Source organism: Geotrypetes seraphini, chromosome 1, assembly GCF_902459505.1.
Source record: "Geotrypetes seraphini chromosome 1, aGeoSer1.1, whole genome shotgun sequence".
Taxonomy (NCBI): Eukaryota; Metazoa; Chordata; class Amphibia; order Gymnophiona; family Dermophiidae; genus Geotrypetes; species Geotrypetes seraphini.
In genome coordinates, this window is record NC_047084.1 from 305,467,975 (window position 1) to 305,494,488 (window position 26,514).

Consider the following 26,514-nt stretch of genomic DNA (forward strand, 5'->3'; position numbering starts at 1 on the left):
TGCCCCATCTCCATCTATCTGTTTTAAGAGTTAGACCAGCTATTCTGCAAAATTATTATTATTAGAATTTAGCTCACAGCTGTTTCAGTTGTAGCTGAAGGTGAGTTACATGAGATTTCTCTGCCCCTCCCCCCCCCCCGAGGGTTCACAATGAAAGTTTGTATTTGAGAAAATGGAGGGTTAAGTGACTTCCCACAAAGCCACAAGAAACTTCAATGGAATTTCAACTGGGTTTCTCTGGTTCTAGCTCTATTAGTTTAATGCAGGGGTGGACAACCTTTCTACACAGAGGGCTGCATGAATGTCAATTCTATCCCTATTGAGTCAGAAAATTAACAAATGTGCCACAAAATTCACTGCCAACAAAACTCAATGTGATGATTGTATGGACATACATGATTATCAGAATGGTCTGTTACCATCAAGTCAAACAACAATCTCAAATGCTGTCACAAATAGAAGCAGCTAAGTCAATAGACCGAAAGAGAACGTCACAAAATTGCCTCATTCATCAAAATAAATAATAATTGAAGTGAAATGTACCCTCAGTGTGAGGAAGTAAGCTTGAGGAGACAGCAATGAAGTCGCCATTCCAACGCTTATCTTGAAGGCTAAATCAGTGAGTCCACACGCTCACTCTACAGCCGCACACCATCACAGGGTATGAACCATCCAATGAGGTTTACTGTTTATCGGAGTAACTTCAATCATCAGAACGCTAAACTGTTTGGAGAAACAAGCGAAGTGCTTTTTTCCAAAGTTCATTATTCTAAGTGGGGAGAAGGCTGTGACCGCTTCAGTACGCCTCACTGTTTAACTATTTTTATCACAAAATTGCTCCGTACGTTAACCTATATGAAATTTAAAATAGTTAATTTGTAGTATTTAAAATGTTCACATTTCATTTATGCACACGTATGTACCCTGTAATGGTGTGCAGCAGTAGAATGAGCTTGATTTATGGAAAATGTGTGCCTTAAGTGTCCGGCAGTCACATCCGGTGGTTGCTGTAACCTCACGCAAGCACTTTTCTGCGTCTGTACATGATTGTCCTCTCCTCTCTACCTCACAATTGTGAACAGACGCAGGAAAGCATTTACATGAGCAAGGCAGGATTAATTCTTCGAGGGCCCCTAGGTACACAAGTACACTGGGCACCCCTGGCCCTGCTCCGCCCCTACCCCACCCATGCCCCGCCCCTACCCCGCCCTTGTCCCGCCCCATTTATTTGTTTGCTTCTTTACTTTTTAATTTCCACTTGTATTTCTTATTTTTTTTTTTTTTTAATTCAAAACAAAGATTAGTATACCAGTGCACAGTTTTTCTTCTATGCAACCCCCAAACATCTCTGAACAAATCCCTCTTCCTTCCCTTCCCACCTACTTACCCAGAAATTTAACTCTGAACCCTTTCCCAGTCCAACCCCTCTGACGTCACTTATCTCTTCCCTGAGTAGAGCTGGCAAACGCAGTCATTGCGGGATCTTGCAGCAACTCTTTGCATCTGCTGGTCCATCCCTTCCGACGTCACTTATTCAGGTTGGTTGATGGCGATGCCGGGGGAGGGCGGTGTTATTGATCTCCCGGGAACGGGGCTCAGCACTGCCGATCTTTCTGGGGTGGCCCAGCGCTGCTGATCTTTCCCGGGTGGGGGGGGGGGAGCCAGTGCTGCTGATCTTTCCCGGGGGGCCCGCGTTGCCAAGGGGAAAAAACAAACAAACCGAGTCGTCTCTTTCATTGGGCCTCCCTGACAACTTCGGGCCCTAGGCACATGCCTACTTGGCCTATTGGTTAACCCTGCCCTGTATATGAGGTTACAGCGACCGCCGGACACTTAAGGCACAAGTTTTCCATAAAGAATCATTCTTTATAATACCAAGGGCCTCAAAATAGTACCCTGCAGACCGCATGCGGCCTGTGGGCCACAGTTTGAGACCACTGATCTAGGTTAATATGCACATTAATTAGCACACAGGTATCACATTACATGCAGTGGCAGTGAGCACGGGTACACCCACATTATCTACCAATTAGGACCAAATCTTGATTTAAATTTTAATTGTGATTAATCGCATGATTAGAGGTATGTTTTTTTTAATTAATTTTTCCCCCTGCAGCTCCTTGTGACTCTGGGCAGTCACTTAATCTTCCATTGCCCAAAGTTACAAGGATTTGTAGTGTGTGAAGGTGAGGTGGGGTGGGGGTGGGGGGGCAAATAAAGTACTTTTACTTGCGATTATAAATTTTAAATGAAATGTAATTGTAAAAATTTAAAGAACAAACAACAAATAACAAAAAGATAAATACAAATTGAAAAAGTACATATTAAAGAATCTAAAACAGTATTTCCCAAGTTGGTCCTGGAGCACGCCCTTGTCAGTCAGGTTTTCAAGATATCCACAATGAATATTCATGAAAAGAGATTTGCATGCAATGGAGGCCTACCCCCCTCCCTCCTGGCCCAATCCATTCGTGGTTTTTCAGTATTCGCTGTCTTGCTATTCCCCTATCACCGCGAATACGGAAGGAGAAGTGTACTACTAATGCATGTAAGGCAGGAGCAACTTCAGCTGGAATCACGTCCTTTGCAAGACATCCCCTACTAACCCCTTTCTGCCCACTGCACCACACCAAACAGAGGAGACAATAGACGGGGAATGATTTTTGCACCCCTGTTTCTCTTGCATCCTGTGTTGTCACACCAAATGCACAGTCCTCAGGGTAGCCCCATTGAAAAATAAATAAAATATGAAGAATGGCCATGGATGTGCACCTACCCCCTGGCTCTCACTCCCCAATCCAATCCCTCTCCTAAAATCAAAGCCCAACCCCTCATATTTCACTCTCCAATCTGATCTGCTCCTCAAGTGCAAACCCTGCCCAGATATGATCCACCCTTCATGCCAAATCCCATTCCGTTTAGGTACAAACCCCACCCCCTGGGCATTAGCACCTTCCCGCTGGAACCAGTCACTCCCAGGATTTACTCAGGTGTCACCATTGGTGGATTCAGTGGAGCCAGGTGGGAGTGGTCCCACTCGGCTCCTGCCTGAGACTGCACTGGGATCTAAAATGGCACTGATGACCCCTAGTGGTAATCTCATGATACTAGCACTAAGAGGCATTCTTCCATGTAAGGAAGTAGCTTTAATTCAGTTTGAAATCAGAGAGCAAAAATTTATTTACTGTTTCCATTAAGATTTTGTTTTAAATCTGATATTTCTGTTAGCTCTAGTCAGTCAGAAAGATAATAACCATGATGTATAATTCTGCCCATAGAAATGTGTATATGATTGTATTTATCTATTGCTGTGAACCGCCTAGAACTAATGGCAGGGCGGTATACAAGAAATAAAATTATTATTATTATTATTATTGTTAATATATTTCTAATTAGGTCAGTGGGGACAGGTTTTGAGTCTATTTCTATCCCATTTTCTTCTATTTCTTTTATCTACCTCAATGGTGTTGGAGTCCACAAATCCTTTGATTCTCTCATCCTTACATATGACGCCAGCATCTTCTTCATGCGTGCAGTCACTGTTACCCCAACCACGTGACCTGCAGTCTTCAATGCTCTTTTCACTACCACCACAGTTAACATTATCTAGCCAGACCTTCCCTGCAGACAGATAGAATGCAACATTTGAAAATAGACACACTTTACCCCCCCCCCCCCCCCGCCCACCAAACACACACACCACCATCACCAATTGCCCTGGCCCTAGTGCCTTTGTTCATAGGAAAAATTTAGGTTTCTATTCTGGCACCTGGCTTCTTCTGACAGGTTCAGCTGGGGCTGGAAACAAGATAGAGGTAGCATCCATTGTCCAATGACCACAGCCTCTAGGGACTGGTAGTGAAGAGTCAGTTATTGCTCAATGGAGACACCTAATGGCCACACTCAAAATTCACAGTAATATTGTGGAAGGAAATGTAGTCTATGGCTCCCAGTCAATGCCTATCCTTGCAAAAGCTGGGTTAAATGAGGTAGAATTGGATATAAAATAACACAAAACTGCCTGGGTATCTGAAATTAAACCTTATTGGTTTGTAAGTAACTCAACAGAGGACTGCTTCAATTAACTGAAAGCCAAAAGGAGCAGGAAGAAACTGTCAAACTCTCTATACCCACACCCTAACCCCAAAATTGCATTCCCCGCAGCAGAGGAAAGGCCCTAACAGGGCTGACCACGAGCATTTAGTATTCCATTCATTTTCAGTTAGGAGGGTGCAATTGCATCCCCCTGGCTATGCCCATGCACTCAAAGACATCATTAGATTCAATGTATATGAAACAATAGCATGGGTGGGGTGAGGCTGAGGTGCTAAGTTGAGAAAATTAAAATTAGACCAGTGCTTTTAACAGAAAAAAAATGGATTTTCCCCAAGCAACAGAAGAAGACAGATGAATTTGATCAATCACAATAGCCCCATGTAATAGTTTGTGAATGAGGATTTTCATTGGTTGGTGCTGCACTGACTTCACAAATCAAACATAAGTTAAGTCTTACCTACTCCTTTGCCATACTTGGCACTGTGTGCCCAGCCAGTGGCAGACACAAAGCCAAGATGACGACAAAGCACATGGGCATTCTCCAGGGTGAAATCGTCATCGCAGATGGTACCCCACTCCTCATTGTAGAACACTTCAATACGCCCCTCGTTGTGCTTCCGAGGATACCCTGCTAGGCGGAACTTCAGTTTGATGCCCTGTGTCTGCCTGGTTGGGGCTGGAGTTGTCTGCTGAGCAAAACCTACCCAGAACCAAACACTGCATAGGCATGTGAGGAGTTCTGTCCAAAGGATTTTCATGTCTGCAGCAACTGCCCTGTTGAAAAATAAAGAGAAGGGTTTTCAGGTTGTTAAAACATACCGAGATCCACACAACCTAAGGTAACTTCAGCTAATGGCGGTCGGTATTTCTTTTTACACTGGCAGCATTGGCTGAATTATGCCCCGATATTCAGTTCTGACACTGAATATTCAGGTCTAGAGTGGTTGCCAGGAGTTACCTGGGTGTTGCTGATATTCAAAGGCAATATCCAGATAACTTTCCGGTTAACTTAGGACAGCCTTTTTGCTAAATAATACTTGGGTAACTTCTGACTCCACCCAGGCCTGTTGTGGCACTGAGGGCCAGATTCTATATAAGGTACCTAGAAAAATGGTGGCGCCCGTTAAGTTTCATGTTGAATTCTACTCGACAGGACGCTTACCCGTGCCTAGCAGTGCCTAACGCCTAAGTAGGTGTGGTTACGGGCAGAGTGTAGGCCTGGAAACCCTTAAGCGCCAGCAGGTACCTACAATGTAGGCAATGAAAACCCACGCTTACATTGCAGGCGCCTGCAGTACTCAGCCTACTGGCACCTAACTGTAAAACTAGAGGGCATAATCTGAGGTTGCAGGGAGGAAGACTCAGGAGCAATGTTAGGAAATTCTTTTTCAAAGAGAGGGTGGTAGATGCCTGGAATGCCCTTCCAAGGGAAGTGGAGAGAGGAAAAACAGTGATGGAATTAAAAAAAGCGTGGGATAAACATAAAGGATCTCTAATTAGAAAATGAAGGATGTAAATTAAGGAACTAGGGCCGGTGCTGGACAGACTTGCGCAGTCTGTGTCCCATGTGTAGTGATTTGGTGTGAGATGGGCTGGGGAGGGCATCAATGGGAACTCCACTAACTTGTTAGAACATGGGGATGTTGCTGGCCAGTCTTGTGGAAGATATCCTGCGGTCAGGATGGTTGGATAGGCTGGAGAGAGCGTGGACGGCAACTTCAGCATTTGGAGCCTAGGACAATGCCAGGTGGACTTTGCAGTCTGTTTTCCAGACATACCAAAGAAGAGACAAGATAATTTAATCATGAATTTTTGATGGATATGACTGCTGGGCAGACTGGATGGGAGGGATAGTACAATAGGGAGGGGATAACTTCTAAAGAATCGTTTATCATTCTGGGCCTTTCTCTTCCCTTCCCTCTTTTTTTTTTTTTTTAAATTCGATGTATTTTTTGCTTTCCAGTATCCTTTCCTCCCTATTGTTCCTCTTGGTCTCTGTCATTACATGTCCCCCTTTTCTATTTTTAACTGATTTTATACAGGTTTTTTTTTTTTAAAGTATATTATATTATTGTAAACTGTTTAGGTATTTCTTGATAAACGGTATATCAAATGACGAATAAACTTGGAAACTTTCTGGAAGGGGCTAAGCAAAGTTCCCTCTTCACCGTGGTCCTCCAAGGATTCAATGGGCCCCACTGAAATAACAACAGGCTCTTCTGGAGCATAACTTGGCCTAACATTGAAGCCATTCCCGTGCTAGGAGGCTAGCCCCAGGACTTCCCTTTCCTCTTGCCCATCAAAAAGACCGAGAGGGAAATGACAGGTAAGGAAAACTGATCAGTATGAGCCGGAGTAAGTTCTGACGGCAACTCCAGTAGCTGGGAACTGGGGCCAGTGCAGGGTTGACCTTTTTTTATGGTCTGAGCCCTGAAAATGACAAGGATGGATCAGGAGCAAGTATACATATTTTTTATACCACACTCAAATCGTCTGAGTACAGGTCTTGTACAGTGGAACTTAGCAAGTAAAATGTAATAATATACTGGATTGTTGGTTCGATCATTAGCGTTGTCAGACAGCCAGTATTGGGTGGGCATGAGACTAAAGTGGACGGGCACAATATTTTTTCTGTCTCTACCCTATGCTCATTCTTCAACCCTCCCTCTAGCACCTCACAACCCAAAATGTAAATGCTTTAGCTAATGAGGATCCCCATGCTCTGTCAGCTGAAGACTTCCTCTGAAGGAGGCCACAACTCCTTTTTACCAAATTTGGCACCCCACACATGCTTAGTTATTGGTGACTCAAAGATGGTGCTGCTTGCTGCAGGGTTTGGTAGAAGAAAATTCTGGCTGCTTTCGTAAGAGGTCCTCAGCTGGCGATACGTGGAGATCCCCACCAGCTACAGTAAGGGTCAGGGCTGGTGGAAGATATGCTGAGGTCCATGTCAGAAAATAAAGGAGTGGGTCCTCTTGATCGCTCTTGTCCCTGCGTCCCCTCTACTCTTCCTACCTGCCATTCCTATCATATCAACAGACCCTCACTAAATACAGAAAAAAAATCCCAAAAATTGAATTTGGAACCCCATGAATTTAAACTTGGCATATCTTACAACACTAGATAAATAAAAACAGCAATGTATCTCCTTTGCTACTGAACACAGTACAATGACATCTGCTATGCACATTTCCCCAAACTAACATTTAATGCATTCAAAATAAAATGTCCTTTTTTTTAACCTTTACTGTCTGGACATTTATTTTTCCATCATGTTGAATCCAGTTTCTTTTTTCTGCTTTCCTGTTTGTCTTCTGCTAATTCTCTTTCAAGCAGCTGCTGTCCATTTGTCTTTTCTCCTCTCTCATTCTGTTCCCTCACTACATTTACGGTACCTTTTACAAACAGTTTTTTCCTTTTTAGCTCTTTCCTCTCTTTTTTTTCCTGCCATTCCGTTCACTCAAATTTCATCCTTTCTCTTTTTCAGCTACCTATCAAATTCCATCTCCTTCTCTCAGCCACTAGCTCTTCCATTCCCCATCTCACTCCTTCCCCACAGCCTTCCATTCCCTTTCATTTTAAACCAGTGGTCTCAAACTCGCGGCCCGGGGGCCACATGCGGCCCGCCAGGTACTGTTTTGAGGCCCTCAGTATGTTTATCATAATCACAAAAGTAAAATAAAAGTTTCTTGATCATATGTCTCTTTAACTATAAATGACAATATTATTATTAAGACAGCCAAAAGGAAAGATTTATAAACTAAAGAGTTTTACCTTATGCAAAATTGTCATTTCTTTAATAAGACATTAACTATTTTTTTTCTGAGGCCCTTCAAGTACCTACAAATCCAAAATGTGGCCCTGCATAGGGTTTGAGTTTGAGACCACTGTTTTAAACCAACTCCCCATTACTATATTTCTACTCCCTGTAATCCATAGCCTCCTCTCCCACATAGTTCTGCCATTTCCAGCATTTTCCTCCCTTCACCCTTCTAGCCCAGCACCTGCTCCTCTTTCTTCCCCCCCTCCCCCGTATAGCCTGACATCTTCCTGTCCCTTCCATTTCCCCTTCCTGGCATCTTCCTGTCCCTTCTTCCTGTCCCTTCTTGCTTTTCCCACTGCCTCCCCCATAGTTCAGAATTTCTTCCTCTTCCTTCCCTCAATTGTCCCACATCTCTCCCCATTCATTTCTGTTCCTGAATCCATCTCTTTCTTTCTCCCTTCCCCCTCGTGTGCATCTCTCTCCCTTCCTTTCTTCCCTCCTCTCTGTATTCCATTCTCCACATCTCTCTTTCTTCCTTGAGCTCTGGTTCCACCATCTCTCTTTATTCCTCCCAAGCTGCATCCCTCCCTCCTCTCCACCCCTATAGCCAATATTTCTCTCTCTCGTTCTTCTCCCCTCTTGTGCAGCATCTTTCCCTCCCAATCCAGCTCTAGCAATCCTCCCTCTCCCCAACCTATTCAGCATGTCTCCCTCCCATGAGAGGCACGTCCTGTAGGCAGTCAGCTGGTTCCTCTCCTCCTCCCCCCTGACATCTCGCGGCATACCTGAAATATCGGGAGGCACACAGTTTGTGATACACTGATCTAAGCCAATGGACAGTAAACTGAATTACGCAAGTTACAAGAGCAGTCAGTGAGATTTGAACCATCCCCTGTTTATCAGTCTTCTACTCCAACCACCTTCTCCTCCACCCTCCTAGAGACTAATGATTGCTATTCTCCTCACATTGCTTACATATAAGTCTTGCATCCTACCTGTTCATTTAGAGGCAGAAACTGAAGTGGTTGTCTATGCTGTCTGCATGGCAAGGTCACCTCCACTTTACTCCACTTTACTCCACCCTGGCCCAGGGCAATACTCTCTCCTTTTTCCTTCCTTCCGCCCCTCTTGTGTCCCCACATACGTATCCCTAGCAACAGCTGTCTCTGGACGCTGCCAGACAAGGATCACTGCCCACAGCTGCAGCCAATCTTGGTTTCACCTTGGCCCCCAAACCACTCTAGTACTGTCCACTCTCACTTTCCAGCTGTGTCTCCTCTGCTTTCTTGTTTTTTAGGCATAAAATAAGTATGCTATGGAACACTCTGGGAGTGATTCTAGAAGGAGGTTTAGGTGGCATGAACAATACATAAATGAGTATTTTAACTCCTTAAATGCAGCTAAATGATCTTTTTCCGGTGTAGCCTGGGGATAAATTTATGCACCAGAGAATGTGAGAATTGGTGCATGAATCTCCCCAGCCTAGACAAAAAACATTAGCAGTCCCTATTTAGGGCTGCCTATGTGTTAAAGGTGGTTTAAATATCATCACTGCAGTATGCAGCCAGTTTAGGGCTACCTATGAATTATCACTGAGGTATGCAGCCAGCTTAGGGCTGCTTAATCATTAGAGGTGTATGAGATGCGAAACCTGATACATATTGTATGTGAACAGTAAACAGCATTGAGAAGGCAGCTAGAAGCTCAGCTTTTGGGTTTCCAGCACCTTCTGGAAAGTTACAGTGCCCCTCCAAGCAGAGCTGGAAGTTCTCTGAATGGTAGGGTTACCAGATTTTACGATTGTAAAATCCAAACCCATTTGCCCGCCCCAGGCCCACCTAGCCCCACCCAGTTCCACCCAAGTCATGCTCTGTTCTGCCCCAGCTCCAGCCCCACCCCCCAACCTCTTCTCATGCTCGGAGCTGCGTTGAGAAGGCATCTGCACATGAGCAGATGTGATGCAATGATGTCACATGTTTGCATTCATGCATGTGATGTCACCACGTTGCATCCATGCATGCGCAGACGCCCTCCTGACATGGTCCCGAGCTGGAAACTTTTCAAAACCCGGACAAGGTGCTGGGTTTTGAAAAGCTGTCCGGACGCCCGGAAAGTCCTCTAAAAAGACAACATGTCCGGGTAAATCCAGACGTCTGATAACCCTACTGAATTGTGCATTCAAAAGAATACAGGATTGTCTTTGGGCTACCTCCACCAACAGATCAGGTTCCTACCAGCAAGGGGGATCTCACAATTAGGAGAGATTAAAACAATATACCATTTGAATATACATGGCAACTCAACTTCAATGCCAAAAAATGCAAAGTTATGCACCTGGGCAGCCAGAATCCATACAAGTCTTATACCCTTAATGGCGAGATCCTAGCAAAAACGGTAGCAGAACGAGACTTGGGGGTAATTGTCAGTGAGGACATGAAGTCTGCCAATCAAGTGGAGCAGGCTTCGTCCAAGGCAAGACAAATCATGGGCTGCATACGAAGGGGTTTCGTCAGTCGTAAGGCGGAAGTCATTATGCCATTGTATAGATCCATGGTGAGGCCCCACCTGGAATACTGTGTGCAATTCTGGAGGCCGCATTATCGCAAGGATGTGCTGAGACTGGAGTCGGTGCAAAGAATGGCCACCCGGATGGTCTCGGGACTCAAGGATCTACCATACGAAAAACGGCTTGACAAATTACAGCTATACTCGCTCGAGGAGCTCAGAGAGAGGGGGGACATGATCGAGACGTTCAAGTATCTTACGGGCCGCATTGAGGCGGAGGAAGATATCTTCTTTTTCAAGGGTCCCACGACAACAAGAGGGCATCCGTTGAAAATCAGGGGCGGGAAACTACGAGGTGACACCAGGAAATTCTTTTTCACTGAAAGAGTGGTTGATCGCTGGAATAGTCTTCCACTACAGGTGATTGAGGCCAGCAGCGTGCCTGATTTTAAGGCCAAATGGGATCGGCACATGGGATCTCTTCACAGGGCAAAGGTAGGGGAGGGACATTAAGGTGGGCAGACTAGATGGGCCGTGGGCCCTTATCTGCCGTCTATTTCTATGTTTCTATGTTTCTATACTGGAAGATGTAAATATTTGTTGTTTTTGTTCTGCAACCTGCTGGGTTTTTATTTACTTATTTAATTTTAAATTCAATACACAAGTATCCACTTGTTACGGAAACAGAGATAATGAAAAAGACAAAATATAAAGAGAACAAAATTTTTTTACAAATCAAGAAAAAAAATATTAATCTCCATTATTAGACCACAATAGTCAAAGGGGAATAAAAATATAAGGCAAGGAGAATCTCAAAAGAAACTTCTTTAATCCGATCTAATATGCTGATTTTCAAATTATCATCTTAAATTCTATGAAGATTTCAATTGTTCGGGAATAAGGAATATGGGCTCCTTTTACGAAGAGGAGGCAGTAGTGGCTAGCGCACGCGGCATTTTAGCGCGCGCTAATCCGCACGTTAAGGCCCTAACGCATCTCAAACCACCCAACCATATTAAGCATTTAGAAGGATAAAGCAGTCGGTGTCAGGTCAAAAGCGCACCAGGACAAAGGCGCGCCCAGACAATTGAGCGCAGCGCGGAGGCGCGTGCCTCTCTAAATTACTGTTTTTAGGGCTCCGACGGGGGGTGCCTGGGGGGGAACCCCCCCACTTTATTTAATAGACATCGCGCCGCGTTGTGGGGGCATTGTGGGGGGTGTGGGGGGTTGTAACCCCCCACATTTTACTGAAAACTTAACTTTTTCCCTGTTTTTAGGGAAAAAGTTCAGTTTACAGTAAAATGTGGAGGGTTACAACCCCCAAACCCCCCATAACGCCGGTGCGATGTCTATTAAGTAAACTGGGGGGGTTCCCCAACAAAATCCCCCGTCGGAGCCCCTAAAACTGTAATTTTGTGCGGCGCGCGCTTCTGCGCTGCACTCAATTGTCGGCGCGTGCTTTTGTCTTTCGTGCCGTTGTCTATGAACCAAGCAGTCTAAATGGAGCTACTCCTTGGGTTTTGCGCAGGTACTAGTGACCTGGATTGGTCACTATGAGAATGGCCTACTGGGCTTGAGACCCAGTAAGGCTCTTCTTATGTTCCTAAGAGCAAGAAAAGCTTTTCTTCGTTCTTGTGTGACCGTGGTCACATCTGGGAATATCCAAACGTCTTGTTCATAGAACAGACTCTGAGGGTTGTGGAATTAGTTCTTCATAACATTTTTCAAATTCCGTTCAAAAATAAAGGAAACAACCAAAGTAGCTCTATGGGTGGTTTCATGTAACGATTGCTCTCTAATACCACATAAATGTTCCAAGTCCCAGTTTCTGTTCTTCTAAGGAGCGAGAAGATTGTAGTACATTTTCATCCTGGGAATTCTTCTTAGGCACCTTCAAATAAAATGCCCTATTTATAGGGGGAATCATTTCAGAAGAAAAGCCAAAAACGTCCATTAAGGGCTCTGTTTACTAAGGTGCGCTAGCGTTTTTAGCGCACGCAGGAAATTACCGCACGCTATGCTTCTAGAAGTAGCACCAGCTCAATGCTGGCGTTAAGGTCTAGCGCGTGCTATTCTGCGCGTTAAAGCCCTAGCGCACCTTAGTAAAAGGAGCCCTAAGTATTTCTTAAACATCTCTATAGGTAGAATCCCTATAGAAAATTTAAGAAGCATAAATTCAGTCTTCTATTAAAATTTTCTAACTATTCTGTCTTTTTCCTTAATGATGTTTGACCTTTTACCACAGTGCTTTGGAATTCTTGAAAAGATGTAATATCTGTTTGAAATTGTTGATGTTTAGCAGAGGAATCCAACTTAAAGTCCTCTACATTTTCAGTTAACAAGTCCATTTTAGAAATTAACGTTGTTATCTCAGACGAGGATTCCTCCACTACTGTCGTCAGATCGATGATTGCTTTCCATAGAGACTCAAGTGTAACCGCCGTAGGGAAGTCAGAAACTCCAACTCTCAAATCACGTAGTTGATCTTGGCGCCTTTTCTGTGGGGAGTCGTCCTCACTCAGAGCTTCTAGGGGCCGCATTTCAGCAAATGCATGTTGCTCTGGCGGCAAACCCACTCCCAATGTGGACATGGCGGTTGAATCGGTTCTGGGGTAGAAAGAGTAACATCAAGCCCCAGCCTCCAGGCTGAGCAAATGCATGGCTCTCACTTCCAGTCTGTGCGGCTGGGTTCCCGGTAAAGTATCTCTCCATTCTCTGTTGTACCGGAGAGGAGGTGCAGTCTAGTGAGGTAACACCCCACACCGTCCCTTTTTTTTGGTATGCGGCATAGTTCATCTAAATTATGGCAAATAGAAGGAAGAAATTTATTGCTCAGCAGAGGAGAGACACGGAGCTCACCAGGTACGTGCCGCCATCTTGGCCACTCTCCCTGTAACCTGCTGCTTAAGAAGAGCCTCTCTCTGGTTCTAGAGAGACGGAATAAAGATGAAGTTTAGTTTACTACAACCTTCTGTGTGGTCTGAATTATTGGGAAGAATACTTGCTCCTGCCTGCCAGCAAATGTCTGGTCCTGGATCACGGCCCACAAATATAAATAACTTGTGAGGGTTTCCCACCCAGCAGCTGAGGTAACAAAGGGAACCTCCTTACACCGGCTATGTGCTATTCTGTAAAACTCCACCTACATGAACGGTGCTTGCTTTGCAGGGGGATGTTCATGTGGGTGGAATCTGGACAGAGCATTGGAGGAGAGCAAATGTACATGTGTAAATTCTAAAATATTATAATCTGCGCTTGTTCTTTAACAATCTAGCTGTGAGCATCTACACTGACTTTATGGCTGGTACAAGTGTGAGCTCAAAATATACCGGTAGGTGTGTTTTTGACCTATTAGGTTAGTGCTCTATAAAGAAAAGGAGGCTCCTAAAAATAGGCCCACCTTTATAAAATTATCCTTTTCAGGTCACTGATCAGGCCCAGAAGAGAAGTCAGCCACTTAAAGCATCCCATGGCACATTTAGGACTAGATTCAGTAAATGGTGACCAAATTTGGATGCAAAAAATAAAAATGCTTGCCGAGCACTATTCTATTGATGATGCTCTAAGCTGGGTATCATTTATTGCAGTGACTCTTAAAACTATCCTAGGGGACCCCCAGCCAATTGGGTTTTCAAGATATCCTTAATGAATATGCATGAGGCAGATTTGCATATAATAGAGGTGACAGGCATGCAAATCTGCCTCATGCATATTGAAAATCTGACTGGATGGGGGTCTCCAAAGCAGATATAAGAACCACCGATTTATAGAATAGCGCATAGCACCAGCTTTGAGTACGAAGATTTACACCAACTGAAACCTGGTATAAATCCTCACTTGTAAACTGGCGTGGATCACACAAACTATATTCTATGCACCTCTTTAGTGCCCCTCCCACAGCCATGACAAATAAGCAGCCTATCTTTGGCCGCTATAAACCTAACCAGCCAGCGCTATATATTGAAGGCCAGTTAAGTGTGCGTTGGCCAAAAATAAACTGGATATTTTAATCGAATCTAGTATTTCTGAGTCATGCTATGCCTAAACAGGTTCAAGGCGACTTACAATATAAGGAATTACAGAATGTATATGCTACATTAGAGCAGTTTGAGGAGGGCAAAATTATGAATGGAGTAAAAGGGAAGAGAGAATGGAGGTTCTATGACTGTACTGGTTTAGCACTTGAGTAGTGTGTGGGATTCACTCCACCAACCTAGCCAGCAGATTAACCGTTCCCCTTAACTTTATCCATGCCATCCTGTTTGTCTGTCTTGTCTGTTTAGATTGTAAGACTGTCTTCTTTGTGATTCTGTACAGCGCTGCATATGTCTGGTAGCGCTATAGAAATAATTCATAGTAGTAGTGTGAAGAGTTTCAGTCTTTGGGAAGCAGAGCTGGTATTGTGACATCATAATGCCTCATTCCACCAATGCCTAAGAGCCAGCCTACCATCAGTGATGTCACAATGGCTTGATTGTCCTGTACACCCCACTGCCCTCCAACCCAGCCAGCAGATTAACCGTTCTCCTTAACTGTATCCATGACATCCTGTTTGTCTGTCTTGTCTGTTTAGATTGTAAGCTCTTTCGAACAGGGACTGTCTTTGTGACTTTGTACAGCGCTGTGTATGTCTGGTAGCGCTATAGAAATAATTAACAATGGCAGTAGTATTTAGTGACGTTAGGTAATGCTGGTCACCAGAAATTGCCCAGAATTGAATATCCACATTCAGTGCCAACCATGGGAGATAGCCGGCCTGCCTTCTGCCTTTCTGAATATTGGCCAGAATGAAAATAAGATCTGCAGCTGAGCATGTTTTTACACACACCAACCACACGCCATAAAGGAAAAAAATGCCAGATTAATTTTCTTATTCTTCAACTATTTTCTGCCCTCTTCAATCCCTTTTCCTTATTCTGTTCTTGCACCATTTGTACAATCCGTCTTCTCTGCCCGCTCTACCTACACACGTCAGCATAAGAATCTGAAGTGGCTACTGAGCATTTTCCCAGCATCACTGAGATGTTTTGATGCATTCCTACAGAAAGGAAGAGCGTTTGTGAGAAAGTTTGAGGCTTTGCCAGAATAAACCTGTCAATGCTATAACTAGCAGAATGAGCATCTCTGTGTGCCTGGCCACGGAGGCAGAGGAAGGGGGAGGAACAGGTCATCCGATGGAAATGTTCATTCAAAATTGTGCACACACTGCATGAACTCTCAAGTAGAGAAATGGAGATGAAACGGGCCCTTGCTCTGTCCACACTGTCTCCATTTCCAGACTTCTTGGACACATTTCTAATTAGAAATTATTTCCACAGGGCCTGCATTGGAACAGTGAGATACCTGAGCACAAATGTAATGCTTGTAGTGGATCAATCTATTTATTAAGATGATCCATGAAATATAAATGCAGAAAATAGTTTTTCTTATCATACATTTTTTTAAGCTTAATCCAGTAAACCCCCCTCCCCCCCTTTTATTATTTTCCTTTTTTTTCACAAGATGACGGCACATCTAGGATCAGTATTTTAATTTTGAAGATGAGCTCTGTCCTAAAAACAGAACTTTAACTTATCTGCACCTTTACTTTATCAGAACATTAGGGGCTAGGTTTGCAAACCAAGGGGTTCTTTTATTAAGGTGTGTTAACCGATTTAGCACGCTCTAAATGCTAAGGCGCCCATGGAATATAATGGATGCCTTAGCATTTAGCGTACTTTTAGTGCGCGCTAAATCACTTAGTGCACCTTAATACATGGACCCCTAAGGAGCTGAGATACAATAGTAAACTGTGTTATTCTTTAGCATGAAGATTTACTTTTGATTTTCCTGTGCTAATCTTACGCCTGATGCAGCACAGAAAAATCAGAACTAAAACTACCACACTACACGTTAGCATAGAGCATGCAAAATGTAATCAAAAGGCCAAATCTTGAACTGCTTCTGATGTAAAAAAAAAAAAAAAGTACATTAATTTTTGGCACAGATTTTGACTTCCCCAGTAGCACTGAATCTTTACTGCAGCTCAGGGTCTTTTTGATAACTAAAGGCCCCTTTTACAAAGCCATAAGGGCCCTTAGTTATTTAAGAAATCTGATATACTGTCCTGCTGCTGTATACACTTCCTCCTCTGTATTCACTGTGATAGGGGATTAACAGACCCGCGGATAACTTTTTCATATGTTATTCGCTGTTTTCTATTAAAAACCATCGTGAATATGGTGAAATCGTGAACAACATGGTGGGAGACCTGGCCTGTTCCTGAAGGAGAGGCAAAACATGGTGAAGAAAGTGCTGGGAATCAGCGATTTTCTCTGTAAACGCTTGGAATCAGTGATTTCTCTATGCAAGCTGATGTAATTTGGGGGGAGGAGCCAGCAAGCTAAAAACCATGAATAATCGAAACCACGATTTCTGAAGGGAGAAGTGTATTATGAAACAAAGCAAAGCGATTCACAATAATGGTTCATCTCATACCTCAGTTATACATATAAGTATTTATAAAACAACTCACACATAATAAAGAAATCAGCCTAAATGAAAACCATCTCCAGGAAACCAGACACACAGGCTATCACATTTTCATAAGCCACAAACTGAATCTGTGACCTGTGACCCCAGGAATGTTAGTCTAAAGAAATAAGTTTTCAGACCTTTTTTAAATAATCCTAATCTCGATTCGTTTCTTAATTCCTAGAGAAGAGACTTCCACAATGTTGGAGCCACTCAGCTTTCTCAGTAATTTGCACAGCAGAAACAGTTAAATATCCATTTTGGCTACAGGTACTGAGGATCCCTGTAGTGTGCCTCTTTTTAAGATGTGCCAATCTAATACAGGCAGTCCCCGGGTTAAAAACGAGTTATGTTTTTAAAACTGTTCTTAAACTGGATTTGAATGTAACTCAGAACCTGTAAATTTTAAGATTCTTGCTACTTACCTATGCTCTCAGCTGACAAAAGGTCCAACTGTCCCTACCAGTGTTCCCTCTAAGGCAGTGTTTTTCAACCTTTTTTGGGCAAAGGCACACTTGTTTCATGAAAAAAATCACGAGGCACACCACCATTAGAAAATGTTAAAAAATTTAACTCTGTGCCTATATTGACTATATATAAAGTAATTCTCTTGAATAGGAATCAAATAAACACAAAGAAAGTATTTTATAATTACTTTATTAAGAAATATTAAGTAAACAGAATAGTGAAAAATTATAAAATACTTTATTCAGTGCGAAACCTGGGCCTGTTTGGCTGAACACAAAGCTGATATTCTGGCTGGAATCGAAGAAAGACACACACGTAGCTCTTCGTCAACAGCCGTTCCCTTCAACGCCCAGTCACCGTCACCGCTATCCCTTTCACCGCCCCGTCACCGCCACTGCCATCCCATTCACCGCCCCGTCACCGTCCCAGCTGCATCCATATAAGCCTTAGTACTGTAATATTTAGCTTATTCCTTTCTTATAAATCAAAGTTCCTGCTGCTGAACTAGAGAAAGAGATGTTCAGCTGGCAGGGCTTTGTTTATAAATTTTTATCAACACAACTAATATACTATTTTATCCTAAAGCAAAAAATAAATAAATAAATAAATATAATTTTTTTTTCTACCTTTGTTGTCTGGTTTCTGCTTTCCACATCTTCTCATTCAATTCCTTCCATCCACTGTGTGTCTTCTCTCTACGTCTTCCATTTGCTGTTACTGTGCCTCTCCCTTCACCCCCCCCAATTGGTCTAGCACCCATCTTCTTCCCTCCGCTCCCCCATAGTCTGGCATCTGTCTTCTTCCCACTCTGTCTTGCACATTTCCCTTCGGGGTCTGTTCCTCTCCACCCTCCTTCAATGTCTGTCCTATTCCTTTCCACCACCACCCTTCCCTCCCTCCTTTACCATCTGTTCCTTTCTACTATCCTTCAGCTCCTCTCACGTGGCTTATCTATCTACCTTCCTCCCTCTTATTTTCATGGCACGTTACAATGTAATTTGTGCAAGCCACTGGAGCCTGCGAGCTCGGTCCCTGTCCCATCCCCACAAACCATCTCGCTTCTGTGCTCCTATTTTCTCCATTTCTAATATCTCCCCTATGTATCTGTCATTGCCCCCCCCTGTGTCCATATACCATCCCCATGGCATGTCCCCATTATGTCTCTGTCCCTATGCCCCATGCACATAATTTCCCCTCTTTCTGTTACCTTCCTGTGTCCAGATTTCCCCTATCTTCCTCTTCCATACCAGTGTGTCTCTTCTTTTCAACCCCATCTAGCTTTTTTCCCTCTTTCTTCCCCCCCCCCCCCCTGCTTCTAGCATCAGGCTCACCTGCCTGTCCTTCCCTTTCTTTCCTGCTGTGGGTTTTTCTTTCCGTCTTCATCCCCTTTTCCCTTTCACTCCCTCCTTCCAATTTGAGCCAGGAACATGAGCGATCGCACGGTCCCCGCAGCCAACACTCGCCTGCCCAATCGATCCTACTGTTTAGCCAGCTCTCTCCCTTCGCCTCACCTTAGTTTGTAGGTTTTGTTTTTCGGTGACATGCACGCTTTCCCAAAGAGCCGCGCACACGCGGCTTCTCAGTGTTCAATCTTCTGCTCTGCTGCAACTTCCTGTTTCCGGTTGCGTCAGAGCAGAAGATCGAAACTGAACAGCAGCGGGGACCAGGGGAGTCTCATGGGAGCGCGTGCAGGACCCGGCCTGAGGCCTAATCAGTGTCTGCACCGTACGGCACACCAGGCAACATCTCGCGGCACACTAGTGTGCCGCGGAACAGCGGTTGAAAAACACTGCTCTAAGGTACAGTATGCACAACCACACACTGTTCTTAATATGGCCATGCATCATTCCTGAATCTGCTGCAGGAGAAGTGTAGGAGTTTATGCCACTTGAAATACTGCTCAGTGAAATCAAATGAAACCGAAACCGCGTTCATAAGTATGAGTCATACTTAAGTCAGGTGTCTGTAACCTGGGGACTGCCTGTACAGCATTTCCAGAAATAATTTGTTGAGCTCTCTTTGTCATACTATCACTACCAAAAATCCCAATTAAGGTTCGTTTTTCCAGCATAAACTACTCAGTCAAAAGCAGATGAGATATCAAGTAGTAAATTGGCTGGTCCATAATGTTCTATACTTTTGAGTGCTGAATCTAGCAAAGAAGCTGCCAATGTTTCAGAACTCTGACTTGTGTGAAAACTGTGTTGCCAAAGTTCTAACATTTTACAAACAGCTAAAAACTGAGCAAACTGAATCCGGACAACCTGTTCAGTCATTTTACTTTATTATGAAATATTTGAGATGGGACTGTGGGAAAACCAATTACTGTAGTTTTAATCCTTTTTTTTAAAGTGGTTGGACAGAGGAAAGTTTTAAGCATCGCAGCACAGTTAGAGCTCTAAACACTGAATTAAAGCTGTCAGTATCAAGTCAAGAAGACATTGTATGTAATTTTGATGATTATTTCAGAAGTAACTTAGAAAATCACTTCAAATAGCATTCTCTGCACAAACAATACAGGTCTCTGTTATACAAAGTAGTAGAGGCTGTGGGCATGTGAAGATTGTCTAATTTAGTATTAAAGGAAACAAGAAATTGATTAGCAGTTATTGGAAGTCAGATGAATCTACTTGCACACCTGGATTTTTCAATAACTGACAAGCTGTCATTAAAAAGTTCAGAAGGCATACACGGCGGAGCCTGAAATCTTGCTGTGAAAGAAAATGTTTCTAGTCTGGTCAGGAACTGCTTTGATTCTCTTAAATCTAAATAATAATTCTCTGACAGTCCCACTGACCCAGTTGAAGATACTGTTGACCATCCCTCTTCTGTCATCTCCTTTTCTTTTGTCACTAAGACTGAAGCTTCTCAGGCTATTCACCCCTCTCCCCCACTGTAGGCAAACTTTTGCCTGCAGGGTAAGCTAAAAGGAAGCAAATGGATGACCTTGACTCTCATTAAATGAAACTGCTTTCTCTTGGAAGGACTCCTTCCCTCCCTTTCTCTGGGTGGGATGCTTTTCGGTTGCTTTCACTCCTTGAATTCCAGAAAGCTTCTGCAGAGCTGTGACTGACTTGCTGTGAATTTGACCCGTGCCCAGCAAAGATCATTATTACTCACTGAGGCACTCTGTATTAATTTCTCACTAGATGGTGAAAATTCTTCAAGGCCCCTTGTAAAAGGCAGTTATTAAGCCCATTCTGAAAAAAGGTACTATAGGCCCATGAATTATCACAAGCAGTCATTCAGTTGCAAATCTACTGCTTCTCTCAAGAAAGGCTGAGAAGATGGTGCTAATTTAGCTGAGCATAGCTTTCTCCATTGTATAGAGATGAGACAATGCCACTTTCAATTATACATAAGGTGAGGATGCACTCTGATAAAGAGGGGGACACTCTTGTGATCCAGTTGGACATATTCGATACTCCAGACCAGTATTTTTTCATTTCTTCAACTACCCCTAAATCAAACAAATTTTGACTGAGTACCCCCCAAGTTCCAATCGGCAGAGATTTTGAAGTGAACATCCCAAAAGCAGACATAATTTATGTAATCATGAAATAGATTACTTTTTATACTTTAGTTCTCTGGTTATTTTATATTTCAATTTATGTTTCTGCCTCTCTGTCTGGATTTAATTCATTATTTACTATCAGGTCTTCAATTTCCCTTTTTTTTTATTTTTACTGTATCTACCTACAGTTTTCAATCTCTTTCACTTAACTCTGCATTTCTACTCCCTTTTCTCTTATTCACCAGTCTTTCATTAACTTTATCCACTTCCCCTTCCTTCCAGTATTATCCCTATTTCTCTCCTCATCTTTCCATCCATTTCCCCTCTTTCTCTCCCCCATTATACCATCTTCCCTCTTTCTCTCCCCATCCTACCATCCAGCTGGTCGACAAGTACTGGTCAACAAGTCAATGAAGCCGCCCGCGCAATGTGCAGCACTGGCAAAAAGGGCGAACAGAACGATGGGAATGATTAAGAAGGGGATCACAAACAGATTGGAGAAGGTTATCATGCCGCTGTACCAGGCCAGAGTACACACCCACCTGGAATATTGCGTCCAGCACTGGTCGCCGTACATGAAGAAGGACACGGTACTATTCGAAAGGGTCCAGAGAAGAAAAACTAAAATGGTTAAGGGGCTGGAGGAGTTGTCATACAGTGAGAGATTGGAGAAACTGGGCCTCTTCTCCCTTGAAAAGAGGAGACTGAGAGGGGACATGATCGAAACATTCAAGATAATGAATAATAGACTTAGTAGATAAAGACAGGTTGTTCACCCTCTCCAAGGTAGGGAGAACGAGAGGGCACTCTCTAAAGTTAAAAGGGGATAGATTCCATACAAACGTAAGGAAGTTCTTCTTCACCCAGGGAGTGGTAGAAAACTGGAACGCTTTTCTGGAGGCTGTTATAGGGGAAAACACCCTCCAGGGATTCAAGACAAGTTAGACAAGTTCCTGCTGAACCAGAATGTACGCAGGTAAGGCTGGTCTCAGTTAGGGCACTGGTCTTTGACCCAAGGGCCACCGTGTGAGTGGACTGCTGGGCATAGTCAGATGGAGCAAGATCTGGTGAGTAGGGTGGATAGTCTATACCAGTGTTCTTCAACCACCGGTCCATGGACCAGTGTCGGTCCACAGAAATTTCCTGCCGGTCCACAGGGCCAGCATGTGCATCAGGCCCAAAACAGTGTTCTTCAACCGCCAGTCCACGGTGCGATTGATGCGGCGTTATCTTCGAGCCAGCTCCCTCTTCCTCACTGATTCAGTGCACAAAGCCACGGGCAGTGGCTCCTATGGGCATCCTGTGCCTGAACCGGAAGCCTTCTGTCTGAGGTTCCAACGTCAGAGGGAAGGCTTCCAGATGAGGCAAGGGACATGCAAGGTGCAATTAGTACTATTATGGGGGCGGGTTCTGGGGTGGACATTGGGTATAGATGGGCGGGGTCTGGCCCACGACTTAGCCCAGTGTTCTTCAACTGCCGGTCCACGGACCGATGCCGGTCCATAGAATAATTTTTTTATTTCTGCCGGTCCATAGGTGTAAAAAGGTTGAAAAACACTGGTCTATACAATGAAACACCAACTGCGTCAAAACAAACATCATTTTGTCAGCCTTGTGGGCATATCTGAATGCCCAATAGGGCAATTTGTCCCTGCTCCCAGCCTTGATTTAGGAATAGAAAGCACAAGTAATTGCCTAGGGCACCAAATTTTGATGGTGCCAAGTACCTAGGTAAAAGAAGAGTCTGGTTTTGCCTATTATAGGGTAATGTGCATGTGCTGCTTCAAATGGTCACCACTGTGGTGACCACAGAATAAGGCAAATCAACCTACGGTAAGTATACAGCAAAAGGAAAGTGGGAGACAGTGCATGTCAGCCTGGGATATAACAAAGTTTATTGGATACAGTCAACTATTACAATGTAAAATATATAAAATAACCAAACTGTTTTGTGGTTCCTTCCAGACTCGACACTGTGGTGACCCTGTGGCCCTCCTCTACTTTTCTTCTAGCTCTCAATCATTTGGATCTGTGATCCTCTCCCTCCCAGGATCTGCGGCCTAGTATTTTCTGTGGACATCAACCTCTTAAATCCAGTTCTGAGCTCCCCTGTAGCTTGTACTCACTCCCTATTCCCTATAAAATATCCCTGGAGACAAACTGTGTACGGTATATACAGAAAAATAATCCAAGAAAAGGAGCATAGCATGCCTGGTCTTCAAAGCCCTTTTTTATTGGTAGCAATTAAAATATATGCAAAGAGTCTAAAAAAGTCACAGACATATGGTAGGTAGATAATAAGTTCGGATCATGGACTCGACATGGCCCGTGTTTCGGCTATGGTGCTTGCATCAGGAGGCCCAAGTGATAAAAACAAACTACTAATGAAATCCAAATTCCATCAAAAAGATAAAAGCCAACCATTAATGAAATCCAAATTCAGACTTTCAGCAGCAAACTCACATAGAGTGGCTTCAGCGTGACTCCATGATCTGAACTTATTATATACCATATAGCTGTGACTTTTTTTAGACTGTTTGCATATACAGTATTTTAATTGCTACCAATAAAGAAGGGTTTGAAGACCAGGCATGCTCTGCTCCTTTTCTTGAATTGTGCTGCTGTGTGTGCAGAGGAGACTGTTTCTTTCGTGGCTGCTGGTATAGAGAAAAATAAGACAGTCATTCCATGACCAAAGGGTATTAGGATACAAAATGCTTCCCTGTGCTGCTTAGGACCAGAGCCAAAGTTTAAAAAGAAAGCAAGCAAACAAGAGTTAAAAGAAAGCAACTGAGTATAATGAGTGCTCTGAGGAAACCTCAGGAATTTGCAGACTCTCCAGTGGAATTTCCAGGCTCCAGTTCAGAAATCAAGACTGGGAGTTCTCTCATGCCATCAGAATTCCCATGACTTTGAATACACGTCTAGTGAAGCCAAGAGGCGTACAGGAAACAGAAATGAAATAATGAATTTATACTCAGACGACCCTAACATCAGCTGCACTGCAGCATTATGCTTCCAAGAAGGCTGTGGTAACATGTACAGAGCAGCCGTGGTTTGAACCATGACGTCAATGCACATGGGGATGTCTGAACAATACTCTCACAAGATCTGATGATTCTTTGATAGTAAAACATGGGAAGGAGACTTGCATTTGGATTAAAGACATGTGAAGCAAATCATAAGGGACATAATTCCTTCTCTTTAGTTTGACAATTCCTAGAAAAGCCAGCACATAATGGAGACACAGATAGAAAGCAGATAGGGACAAAATTGAGAGTTGCTGTTAGTTTAAGTATGGGTATTTATAGGCTTATTTACTCAAAGTGATAGAAAACTAGAGCGTAAGAGAACTGCATTGGGCAACTGCTCTTTGTCTACTGTCGTTTACTATGGGCTCCTTTTACTAAGGTGCGTTAGGGCCTTAACGCGCGGAATAGCATGCACTAAATTGCCGTGTGTGCTAGACCTTAACGCCAGCATTGAGCTGGCGTTATTCTAGAAGCATACCGTGCGGTAATTTTGTGCATGCGCTAAAATCGCTAGCGCACCTTAGTAAAAGGAGCCCCATGTTACTATGAGTGAATCTATTTGCGTTGTACTACATTGTTGTATCAGCCCGTGGAGCTATCTTTTACGATGTTAATGTTTGTTTTGATATTATGTTGAACGCAGGGATGATCCTGGCTGAATGTAGGGTCAAATTCTTCAGATAAGGCCCCAAAGCAGGATAGAAGAGCAGAACTGTAACCCATAATGAATTAAATAAATAAACAATAAATAAAGGGTAAAGAGCAATGAGGTCTTCCTTGTGCCATCTGCCACTCATAACTAGAGATGTTCAACCTCTCCGCTCTGAAGCTCCACCTACAAACTGAAGGCCTCATGTCCTAATTGGCATTAATAAGAAAGGGCACGTTAATGCCCATAGGGGCTTCTGATAATTAGCCATCTTGAAAACTTGGCTATGTAAGCAGGTGATTAACCTTGAGAAACATTGTGGTCTTTTTGGAATGTCATTGGAAATCTATCCCAAACCTTCTCCTTGTAGTTAAATTTGTAGAAATAACTTATTTTACGTGAAAATGTATCTTTTCTGTCAACAAATTGTAGTTCTTTTCTTAATTTCATCTGATGTTTTAGTGTTATAAACTGCGTTGACCTCCAGCTAGAAGTGTGTGCTAATATGCATTAACACAGTAGTTCTTGCATCTGGCCTGGGGGTTCCCCAACCAGTTGGGATTTCAAGATATCCCTAATGAATATGCATGAGGCAGATTTGCATATAATAGAGGTGACATGTATGCAAATCTGCCTCATGCATATTCATTAGGGATATCTTGAAATCCCAACTGGGGGTCCCCTAGGACAAGTTCAAGAACCACTGCATTAACACACAATAATATATAAAGCTTCCGGAAGATTTAATAAGACAGACTACATTAAGGGGTTTCAAAAGGGGCTAGATAAATTCCTGAAGGATAAGGGGATTGAAGGCTACAGATAAAGGAGGACACAGGAGCAAAAAAAAGGGTATAGATAAAAAGGAAAAAGGGGTTTTTCAGGATATAAAGGAGTAGGAATCAACAGGTTAGACAAAAGATCACTCTACAGGTCATGGACCTGATGGGCCATCGCAGGAGCGGACCGCTGGGCTCGATGGACCCTTGGTCTGACCCAGCGGAGGCAAATTCTTATGTTCTTAATGCCTCTGGGGACAGAGAAACACTATTCTTGAATGTAATTCTCATTGAATTACCCATGAAAAAGCATGCTAGATATCAATAAGTAAAATGAATAGCAGAACTCATCACCATGAACCTGCATTGTGGTCTGAAACAGGAAGAGACACTGAGGGCACAGCTACCACAGCAGTGTGGGACTCAGGGCAATTGTCCTTTACCTAGGACAGATCTGTTTATTGTATTTACCCAGGGCCGATGTTAGACATACTGGGGTCCAGGGCAGAAATAAGCAGGGAGCCCCTAAATTCCATCTCCTCCCTGCCCTCTCATCTTCTCACCTGCCATTACTACCATACATAATACAATTTTCATTGATTTCTTCACAGGCAAAACACAGATAGACCTTCAACAAATACATAACAAGGGATCACAAATAGAAATAGAAAGACAAAAATTGAAGAATTAAAAAAAGAAGCGCTTTTCTTTTTATACTAAACACAGTACAAAAGCATATGGAATGTACATTTCCCAAACCTAAGATATTTCAGTTAATAAATTTAAAATAAACCACTTTTTTATACATTTGTTGTAAGGACATTTTATTTTTCCATCTTGGTCCCAATTTCTCTTTTCTGCTTTCCTGTCTTCAGCTAATTCTCTTCCCGGTGTTTCTCCTCTCTTCTGTCTCTTCCTGTCTCGTTCCATTCCCTCACTACAATTGTTTCTGACTTACTGATCTTTCCTTTATAACTTTTTTCACCCTTTTTTTTCTTTTCTGCTTGTCAGTCTTCCATCTTCTTTTTATTTTTTACCTATCAACTTTCACATTTCCCATCTCACTTTCTCTAGTCTCCTATTCCCTTCTTTAATCTACTTCCCTAATACCATATTTCCATACTCTATATTCATTACCCTTATCTCACACTGATTTCCTCAAGAACTCCATGACCTCTTCCACATGATTCTACCATTCCCAGTATCTCCCCTTTCTCCCCTTCATTCTATTTTTT

At 43.2% G+C, this 26,514-nt stretch overlaps 1 protein-coding gene across 6 annotated transcripts in view; it reads right to left on the minus strand.

Moving 5' to 3' along the window:
- The window catches only part of LOXL3 (lysyl oxidase like 3), a 117,109-nt gene that overhangs the window by 76,171 nt on the left and 14,424 nt on the right, over positions 1-26,514 (minus strand). For all 6 annotated transcript variants that reach the window (XM_033955295.1, XM_033955286.1, XM_033955279.1 and 3 more), the window contains exons 2-3: positions 4,514-4,830; positions 3,458-3,621 (exon numbers count right to left, since the gene is read on the minus strand). In XM_033955295.1, the coding sequence (XP_033811186.1) occupies positions 3,458-3,621; positions 4,514-4,814 (465 nt within the window). In that variant the 5' untranslated portion in view covers positions 4,815-4,830. The remainder of the gene's footprint in view (positions 1-3,457; positions 3,622-4,513; positions 4,831-26,514) is intronic.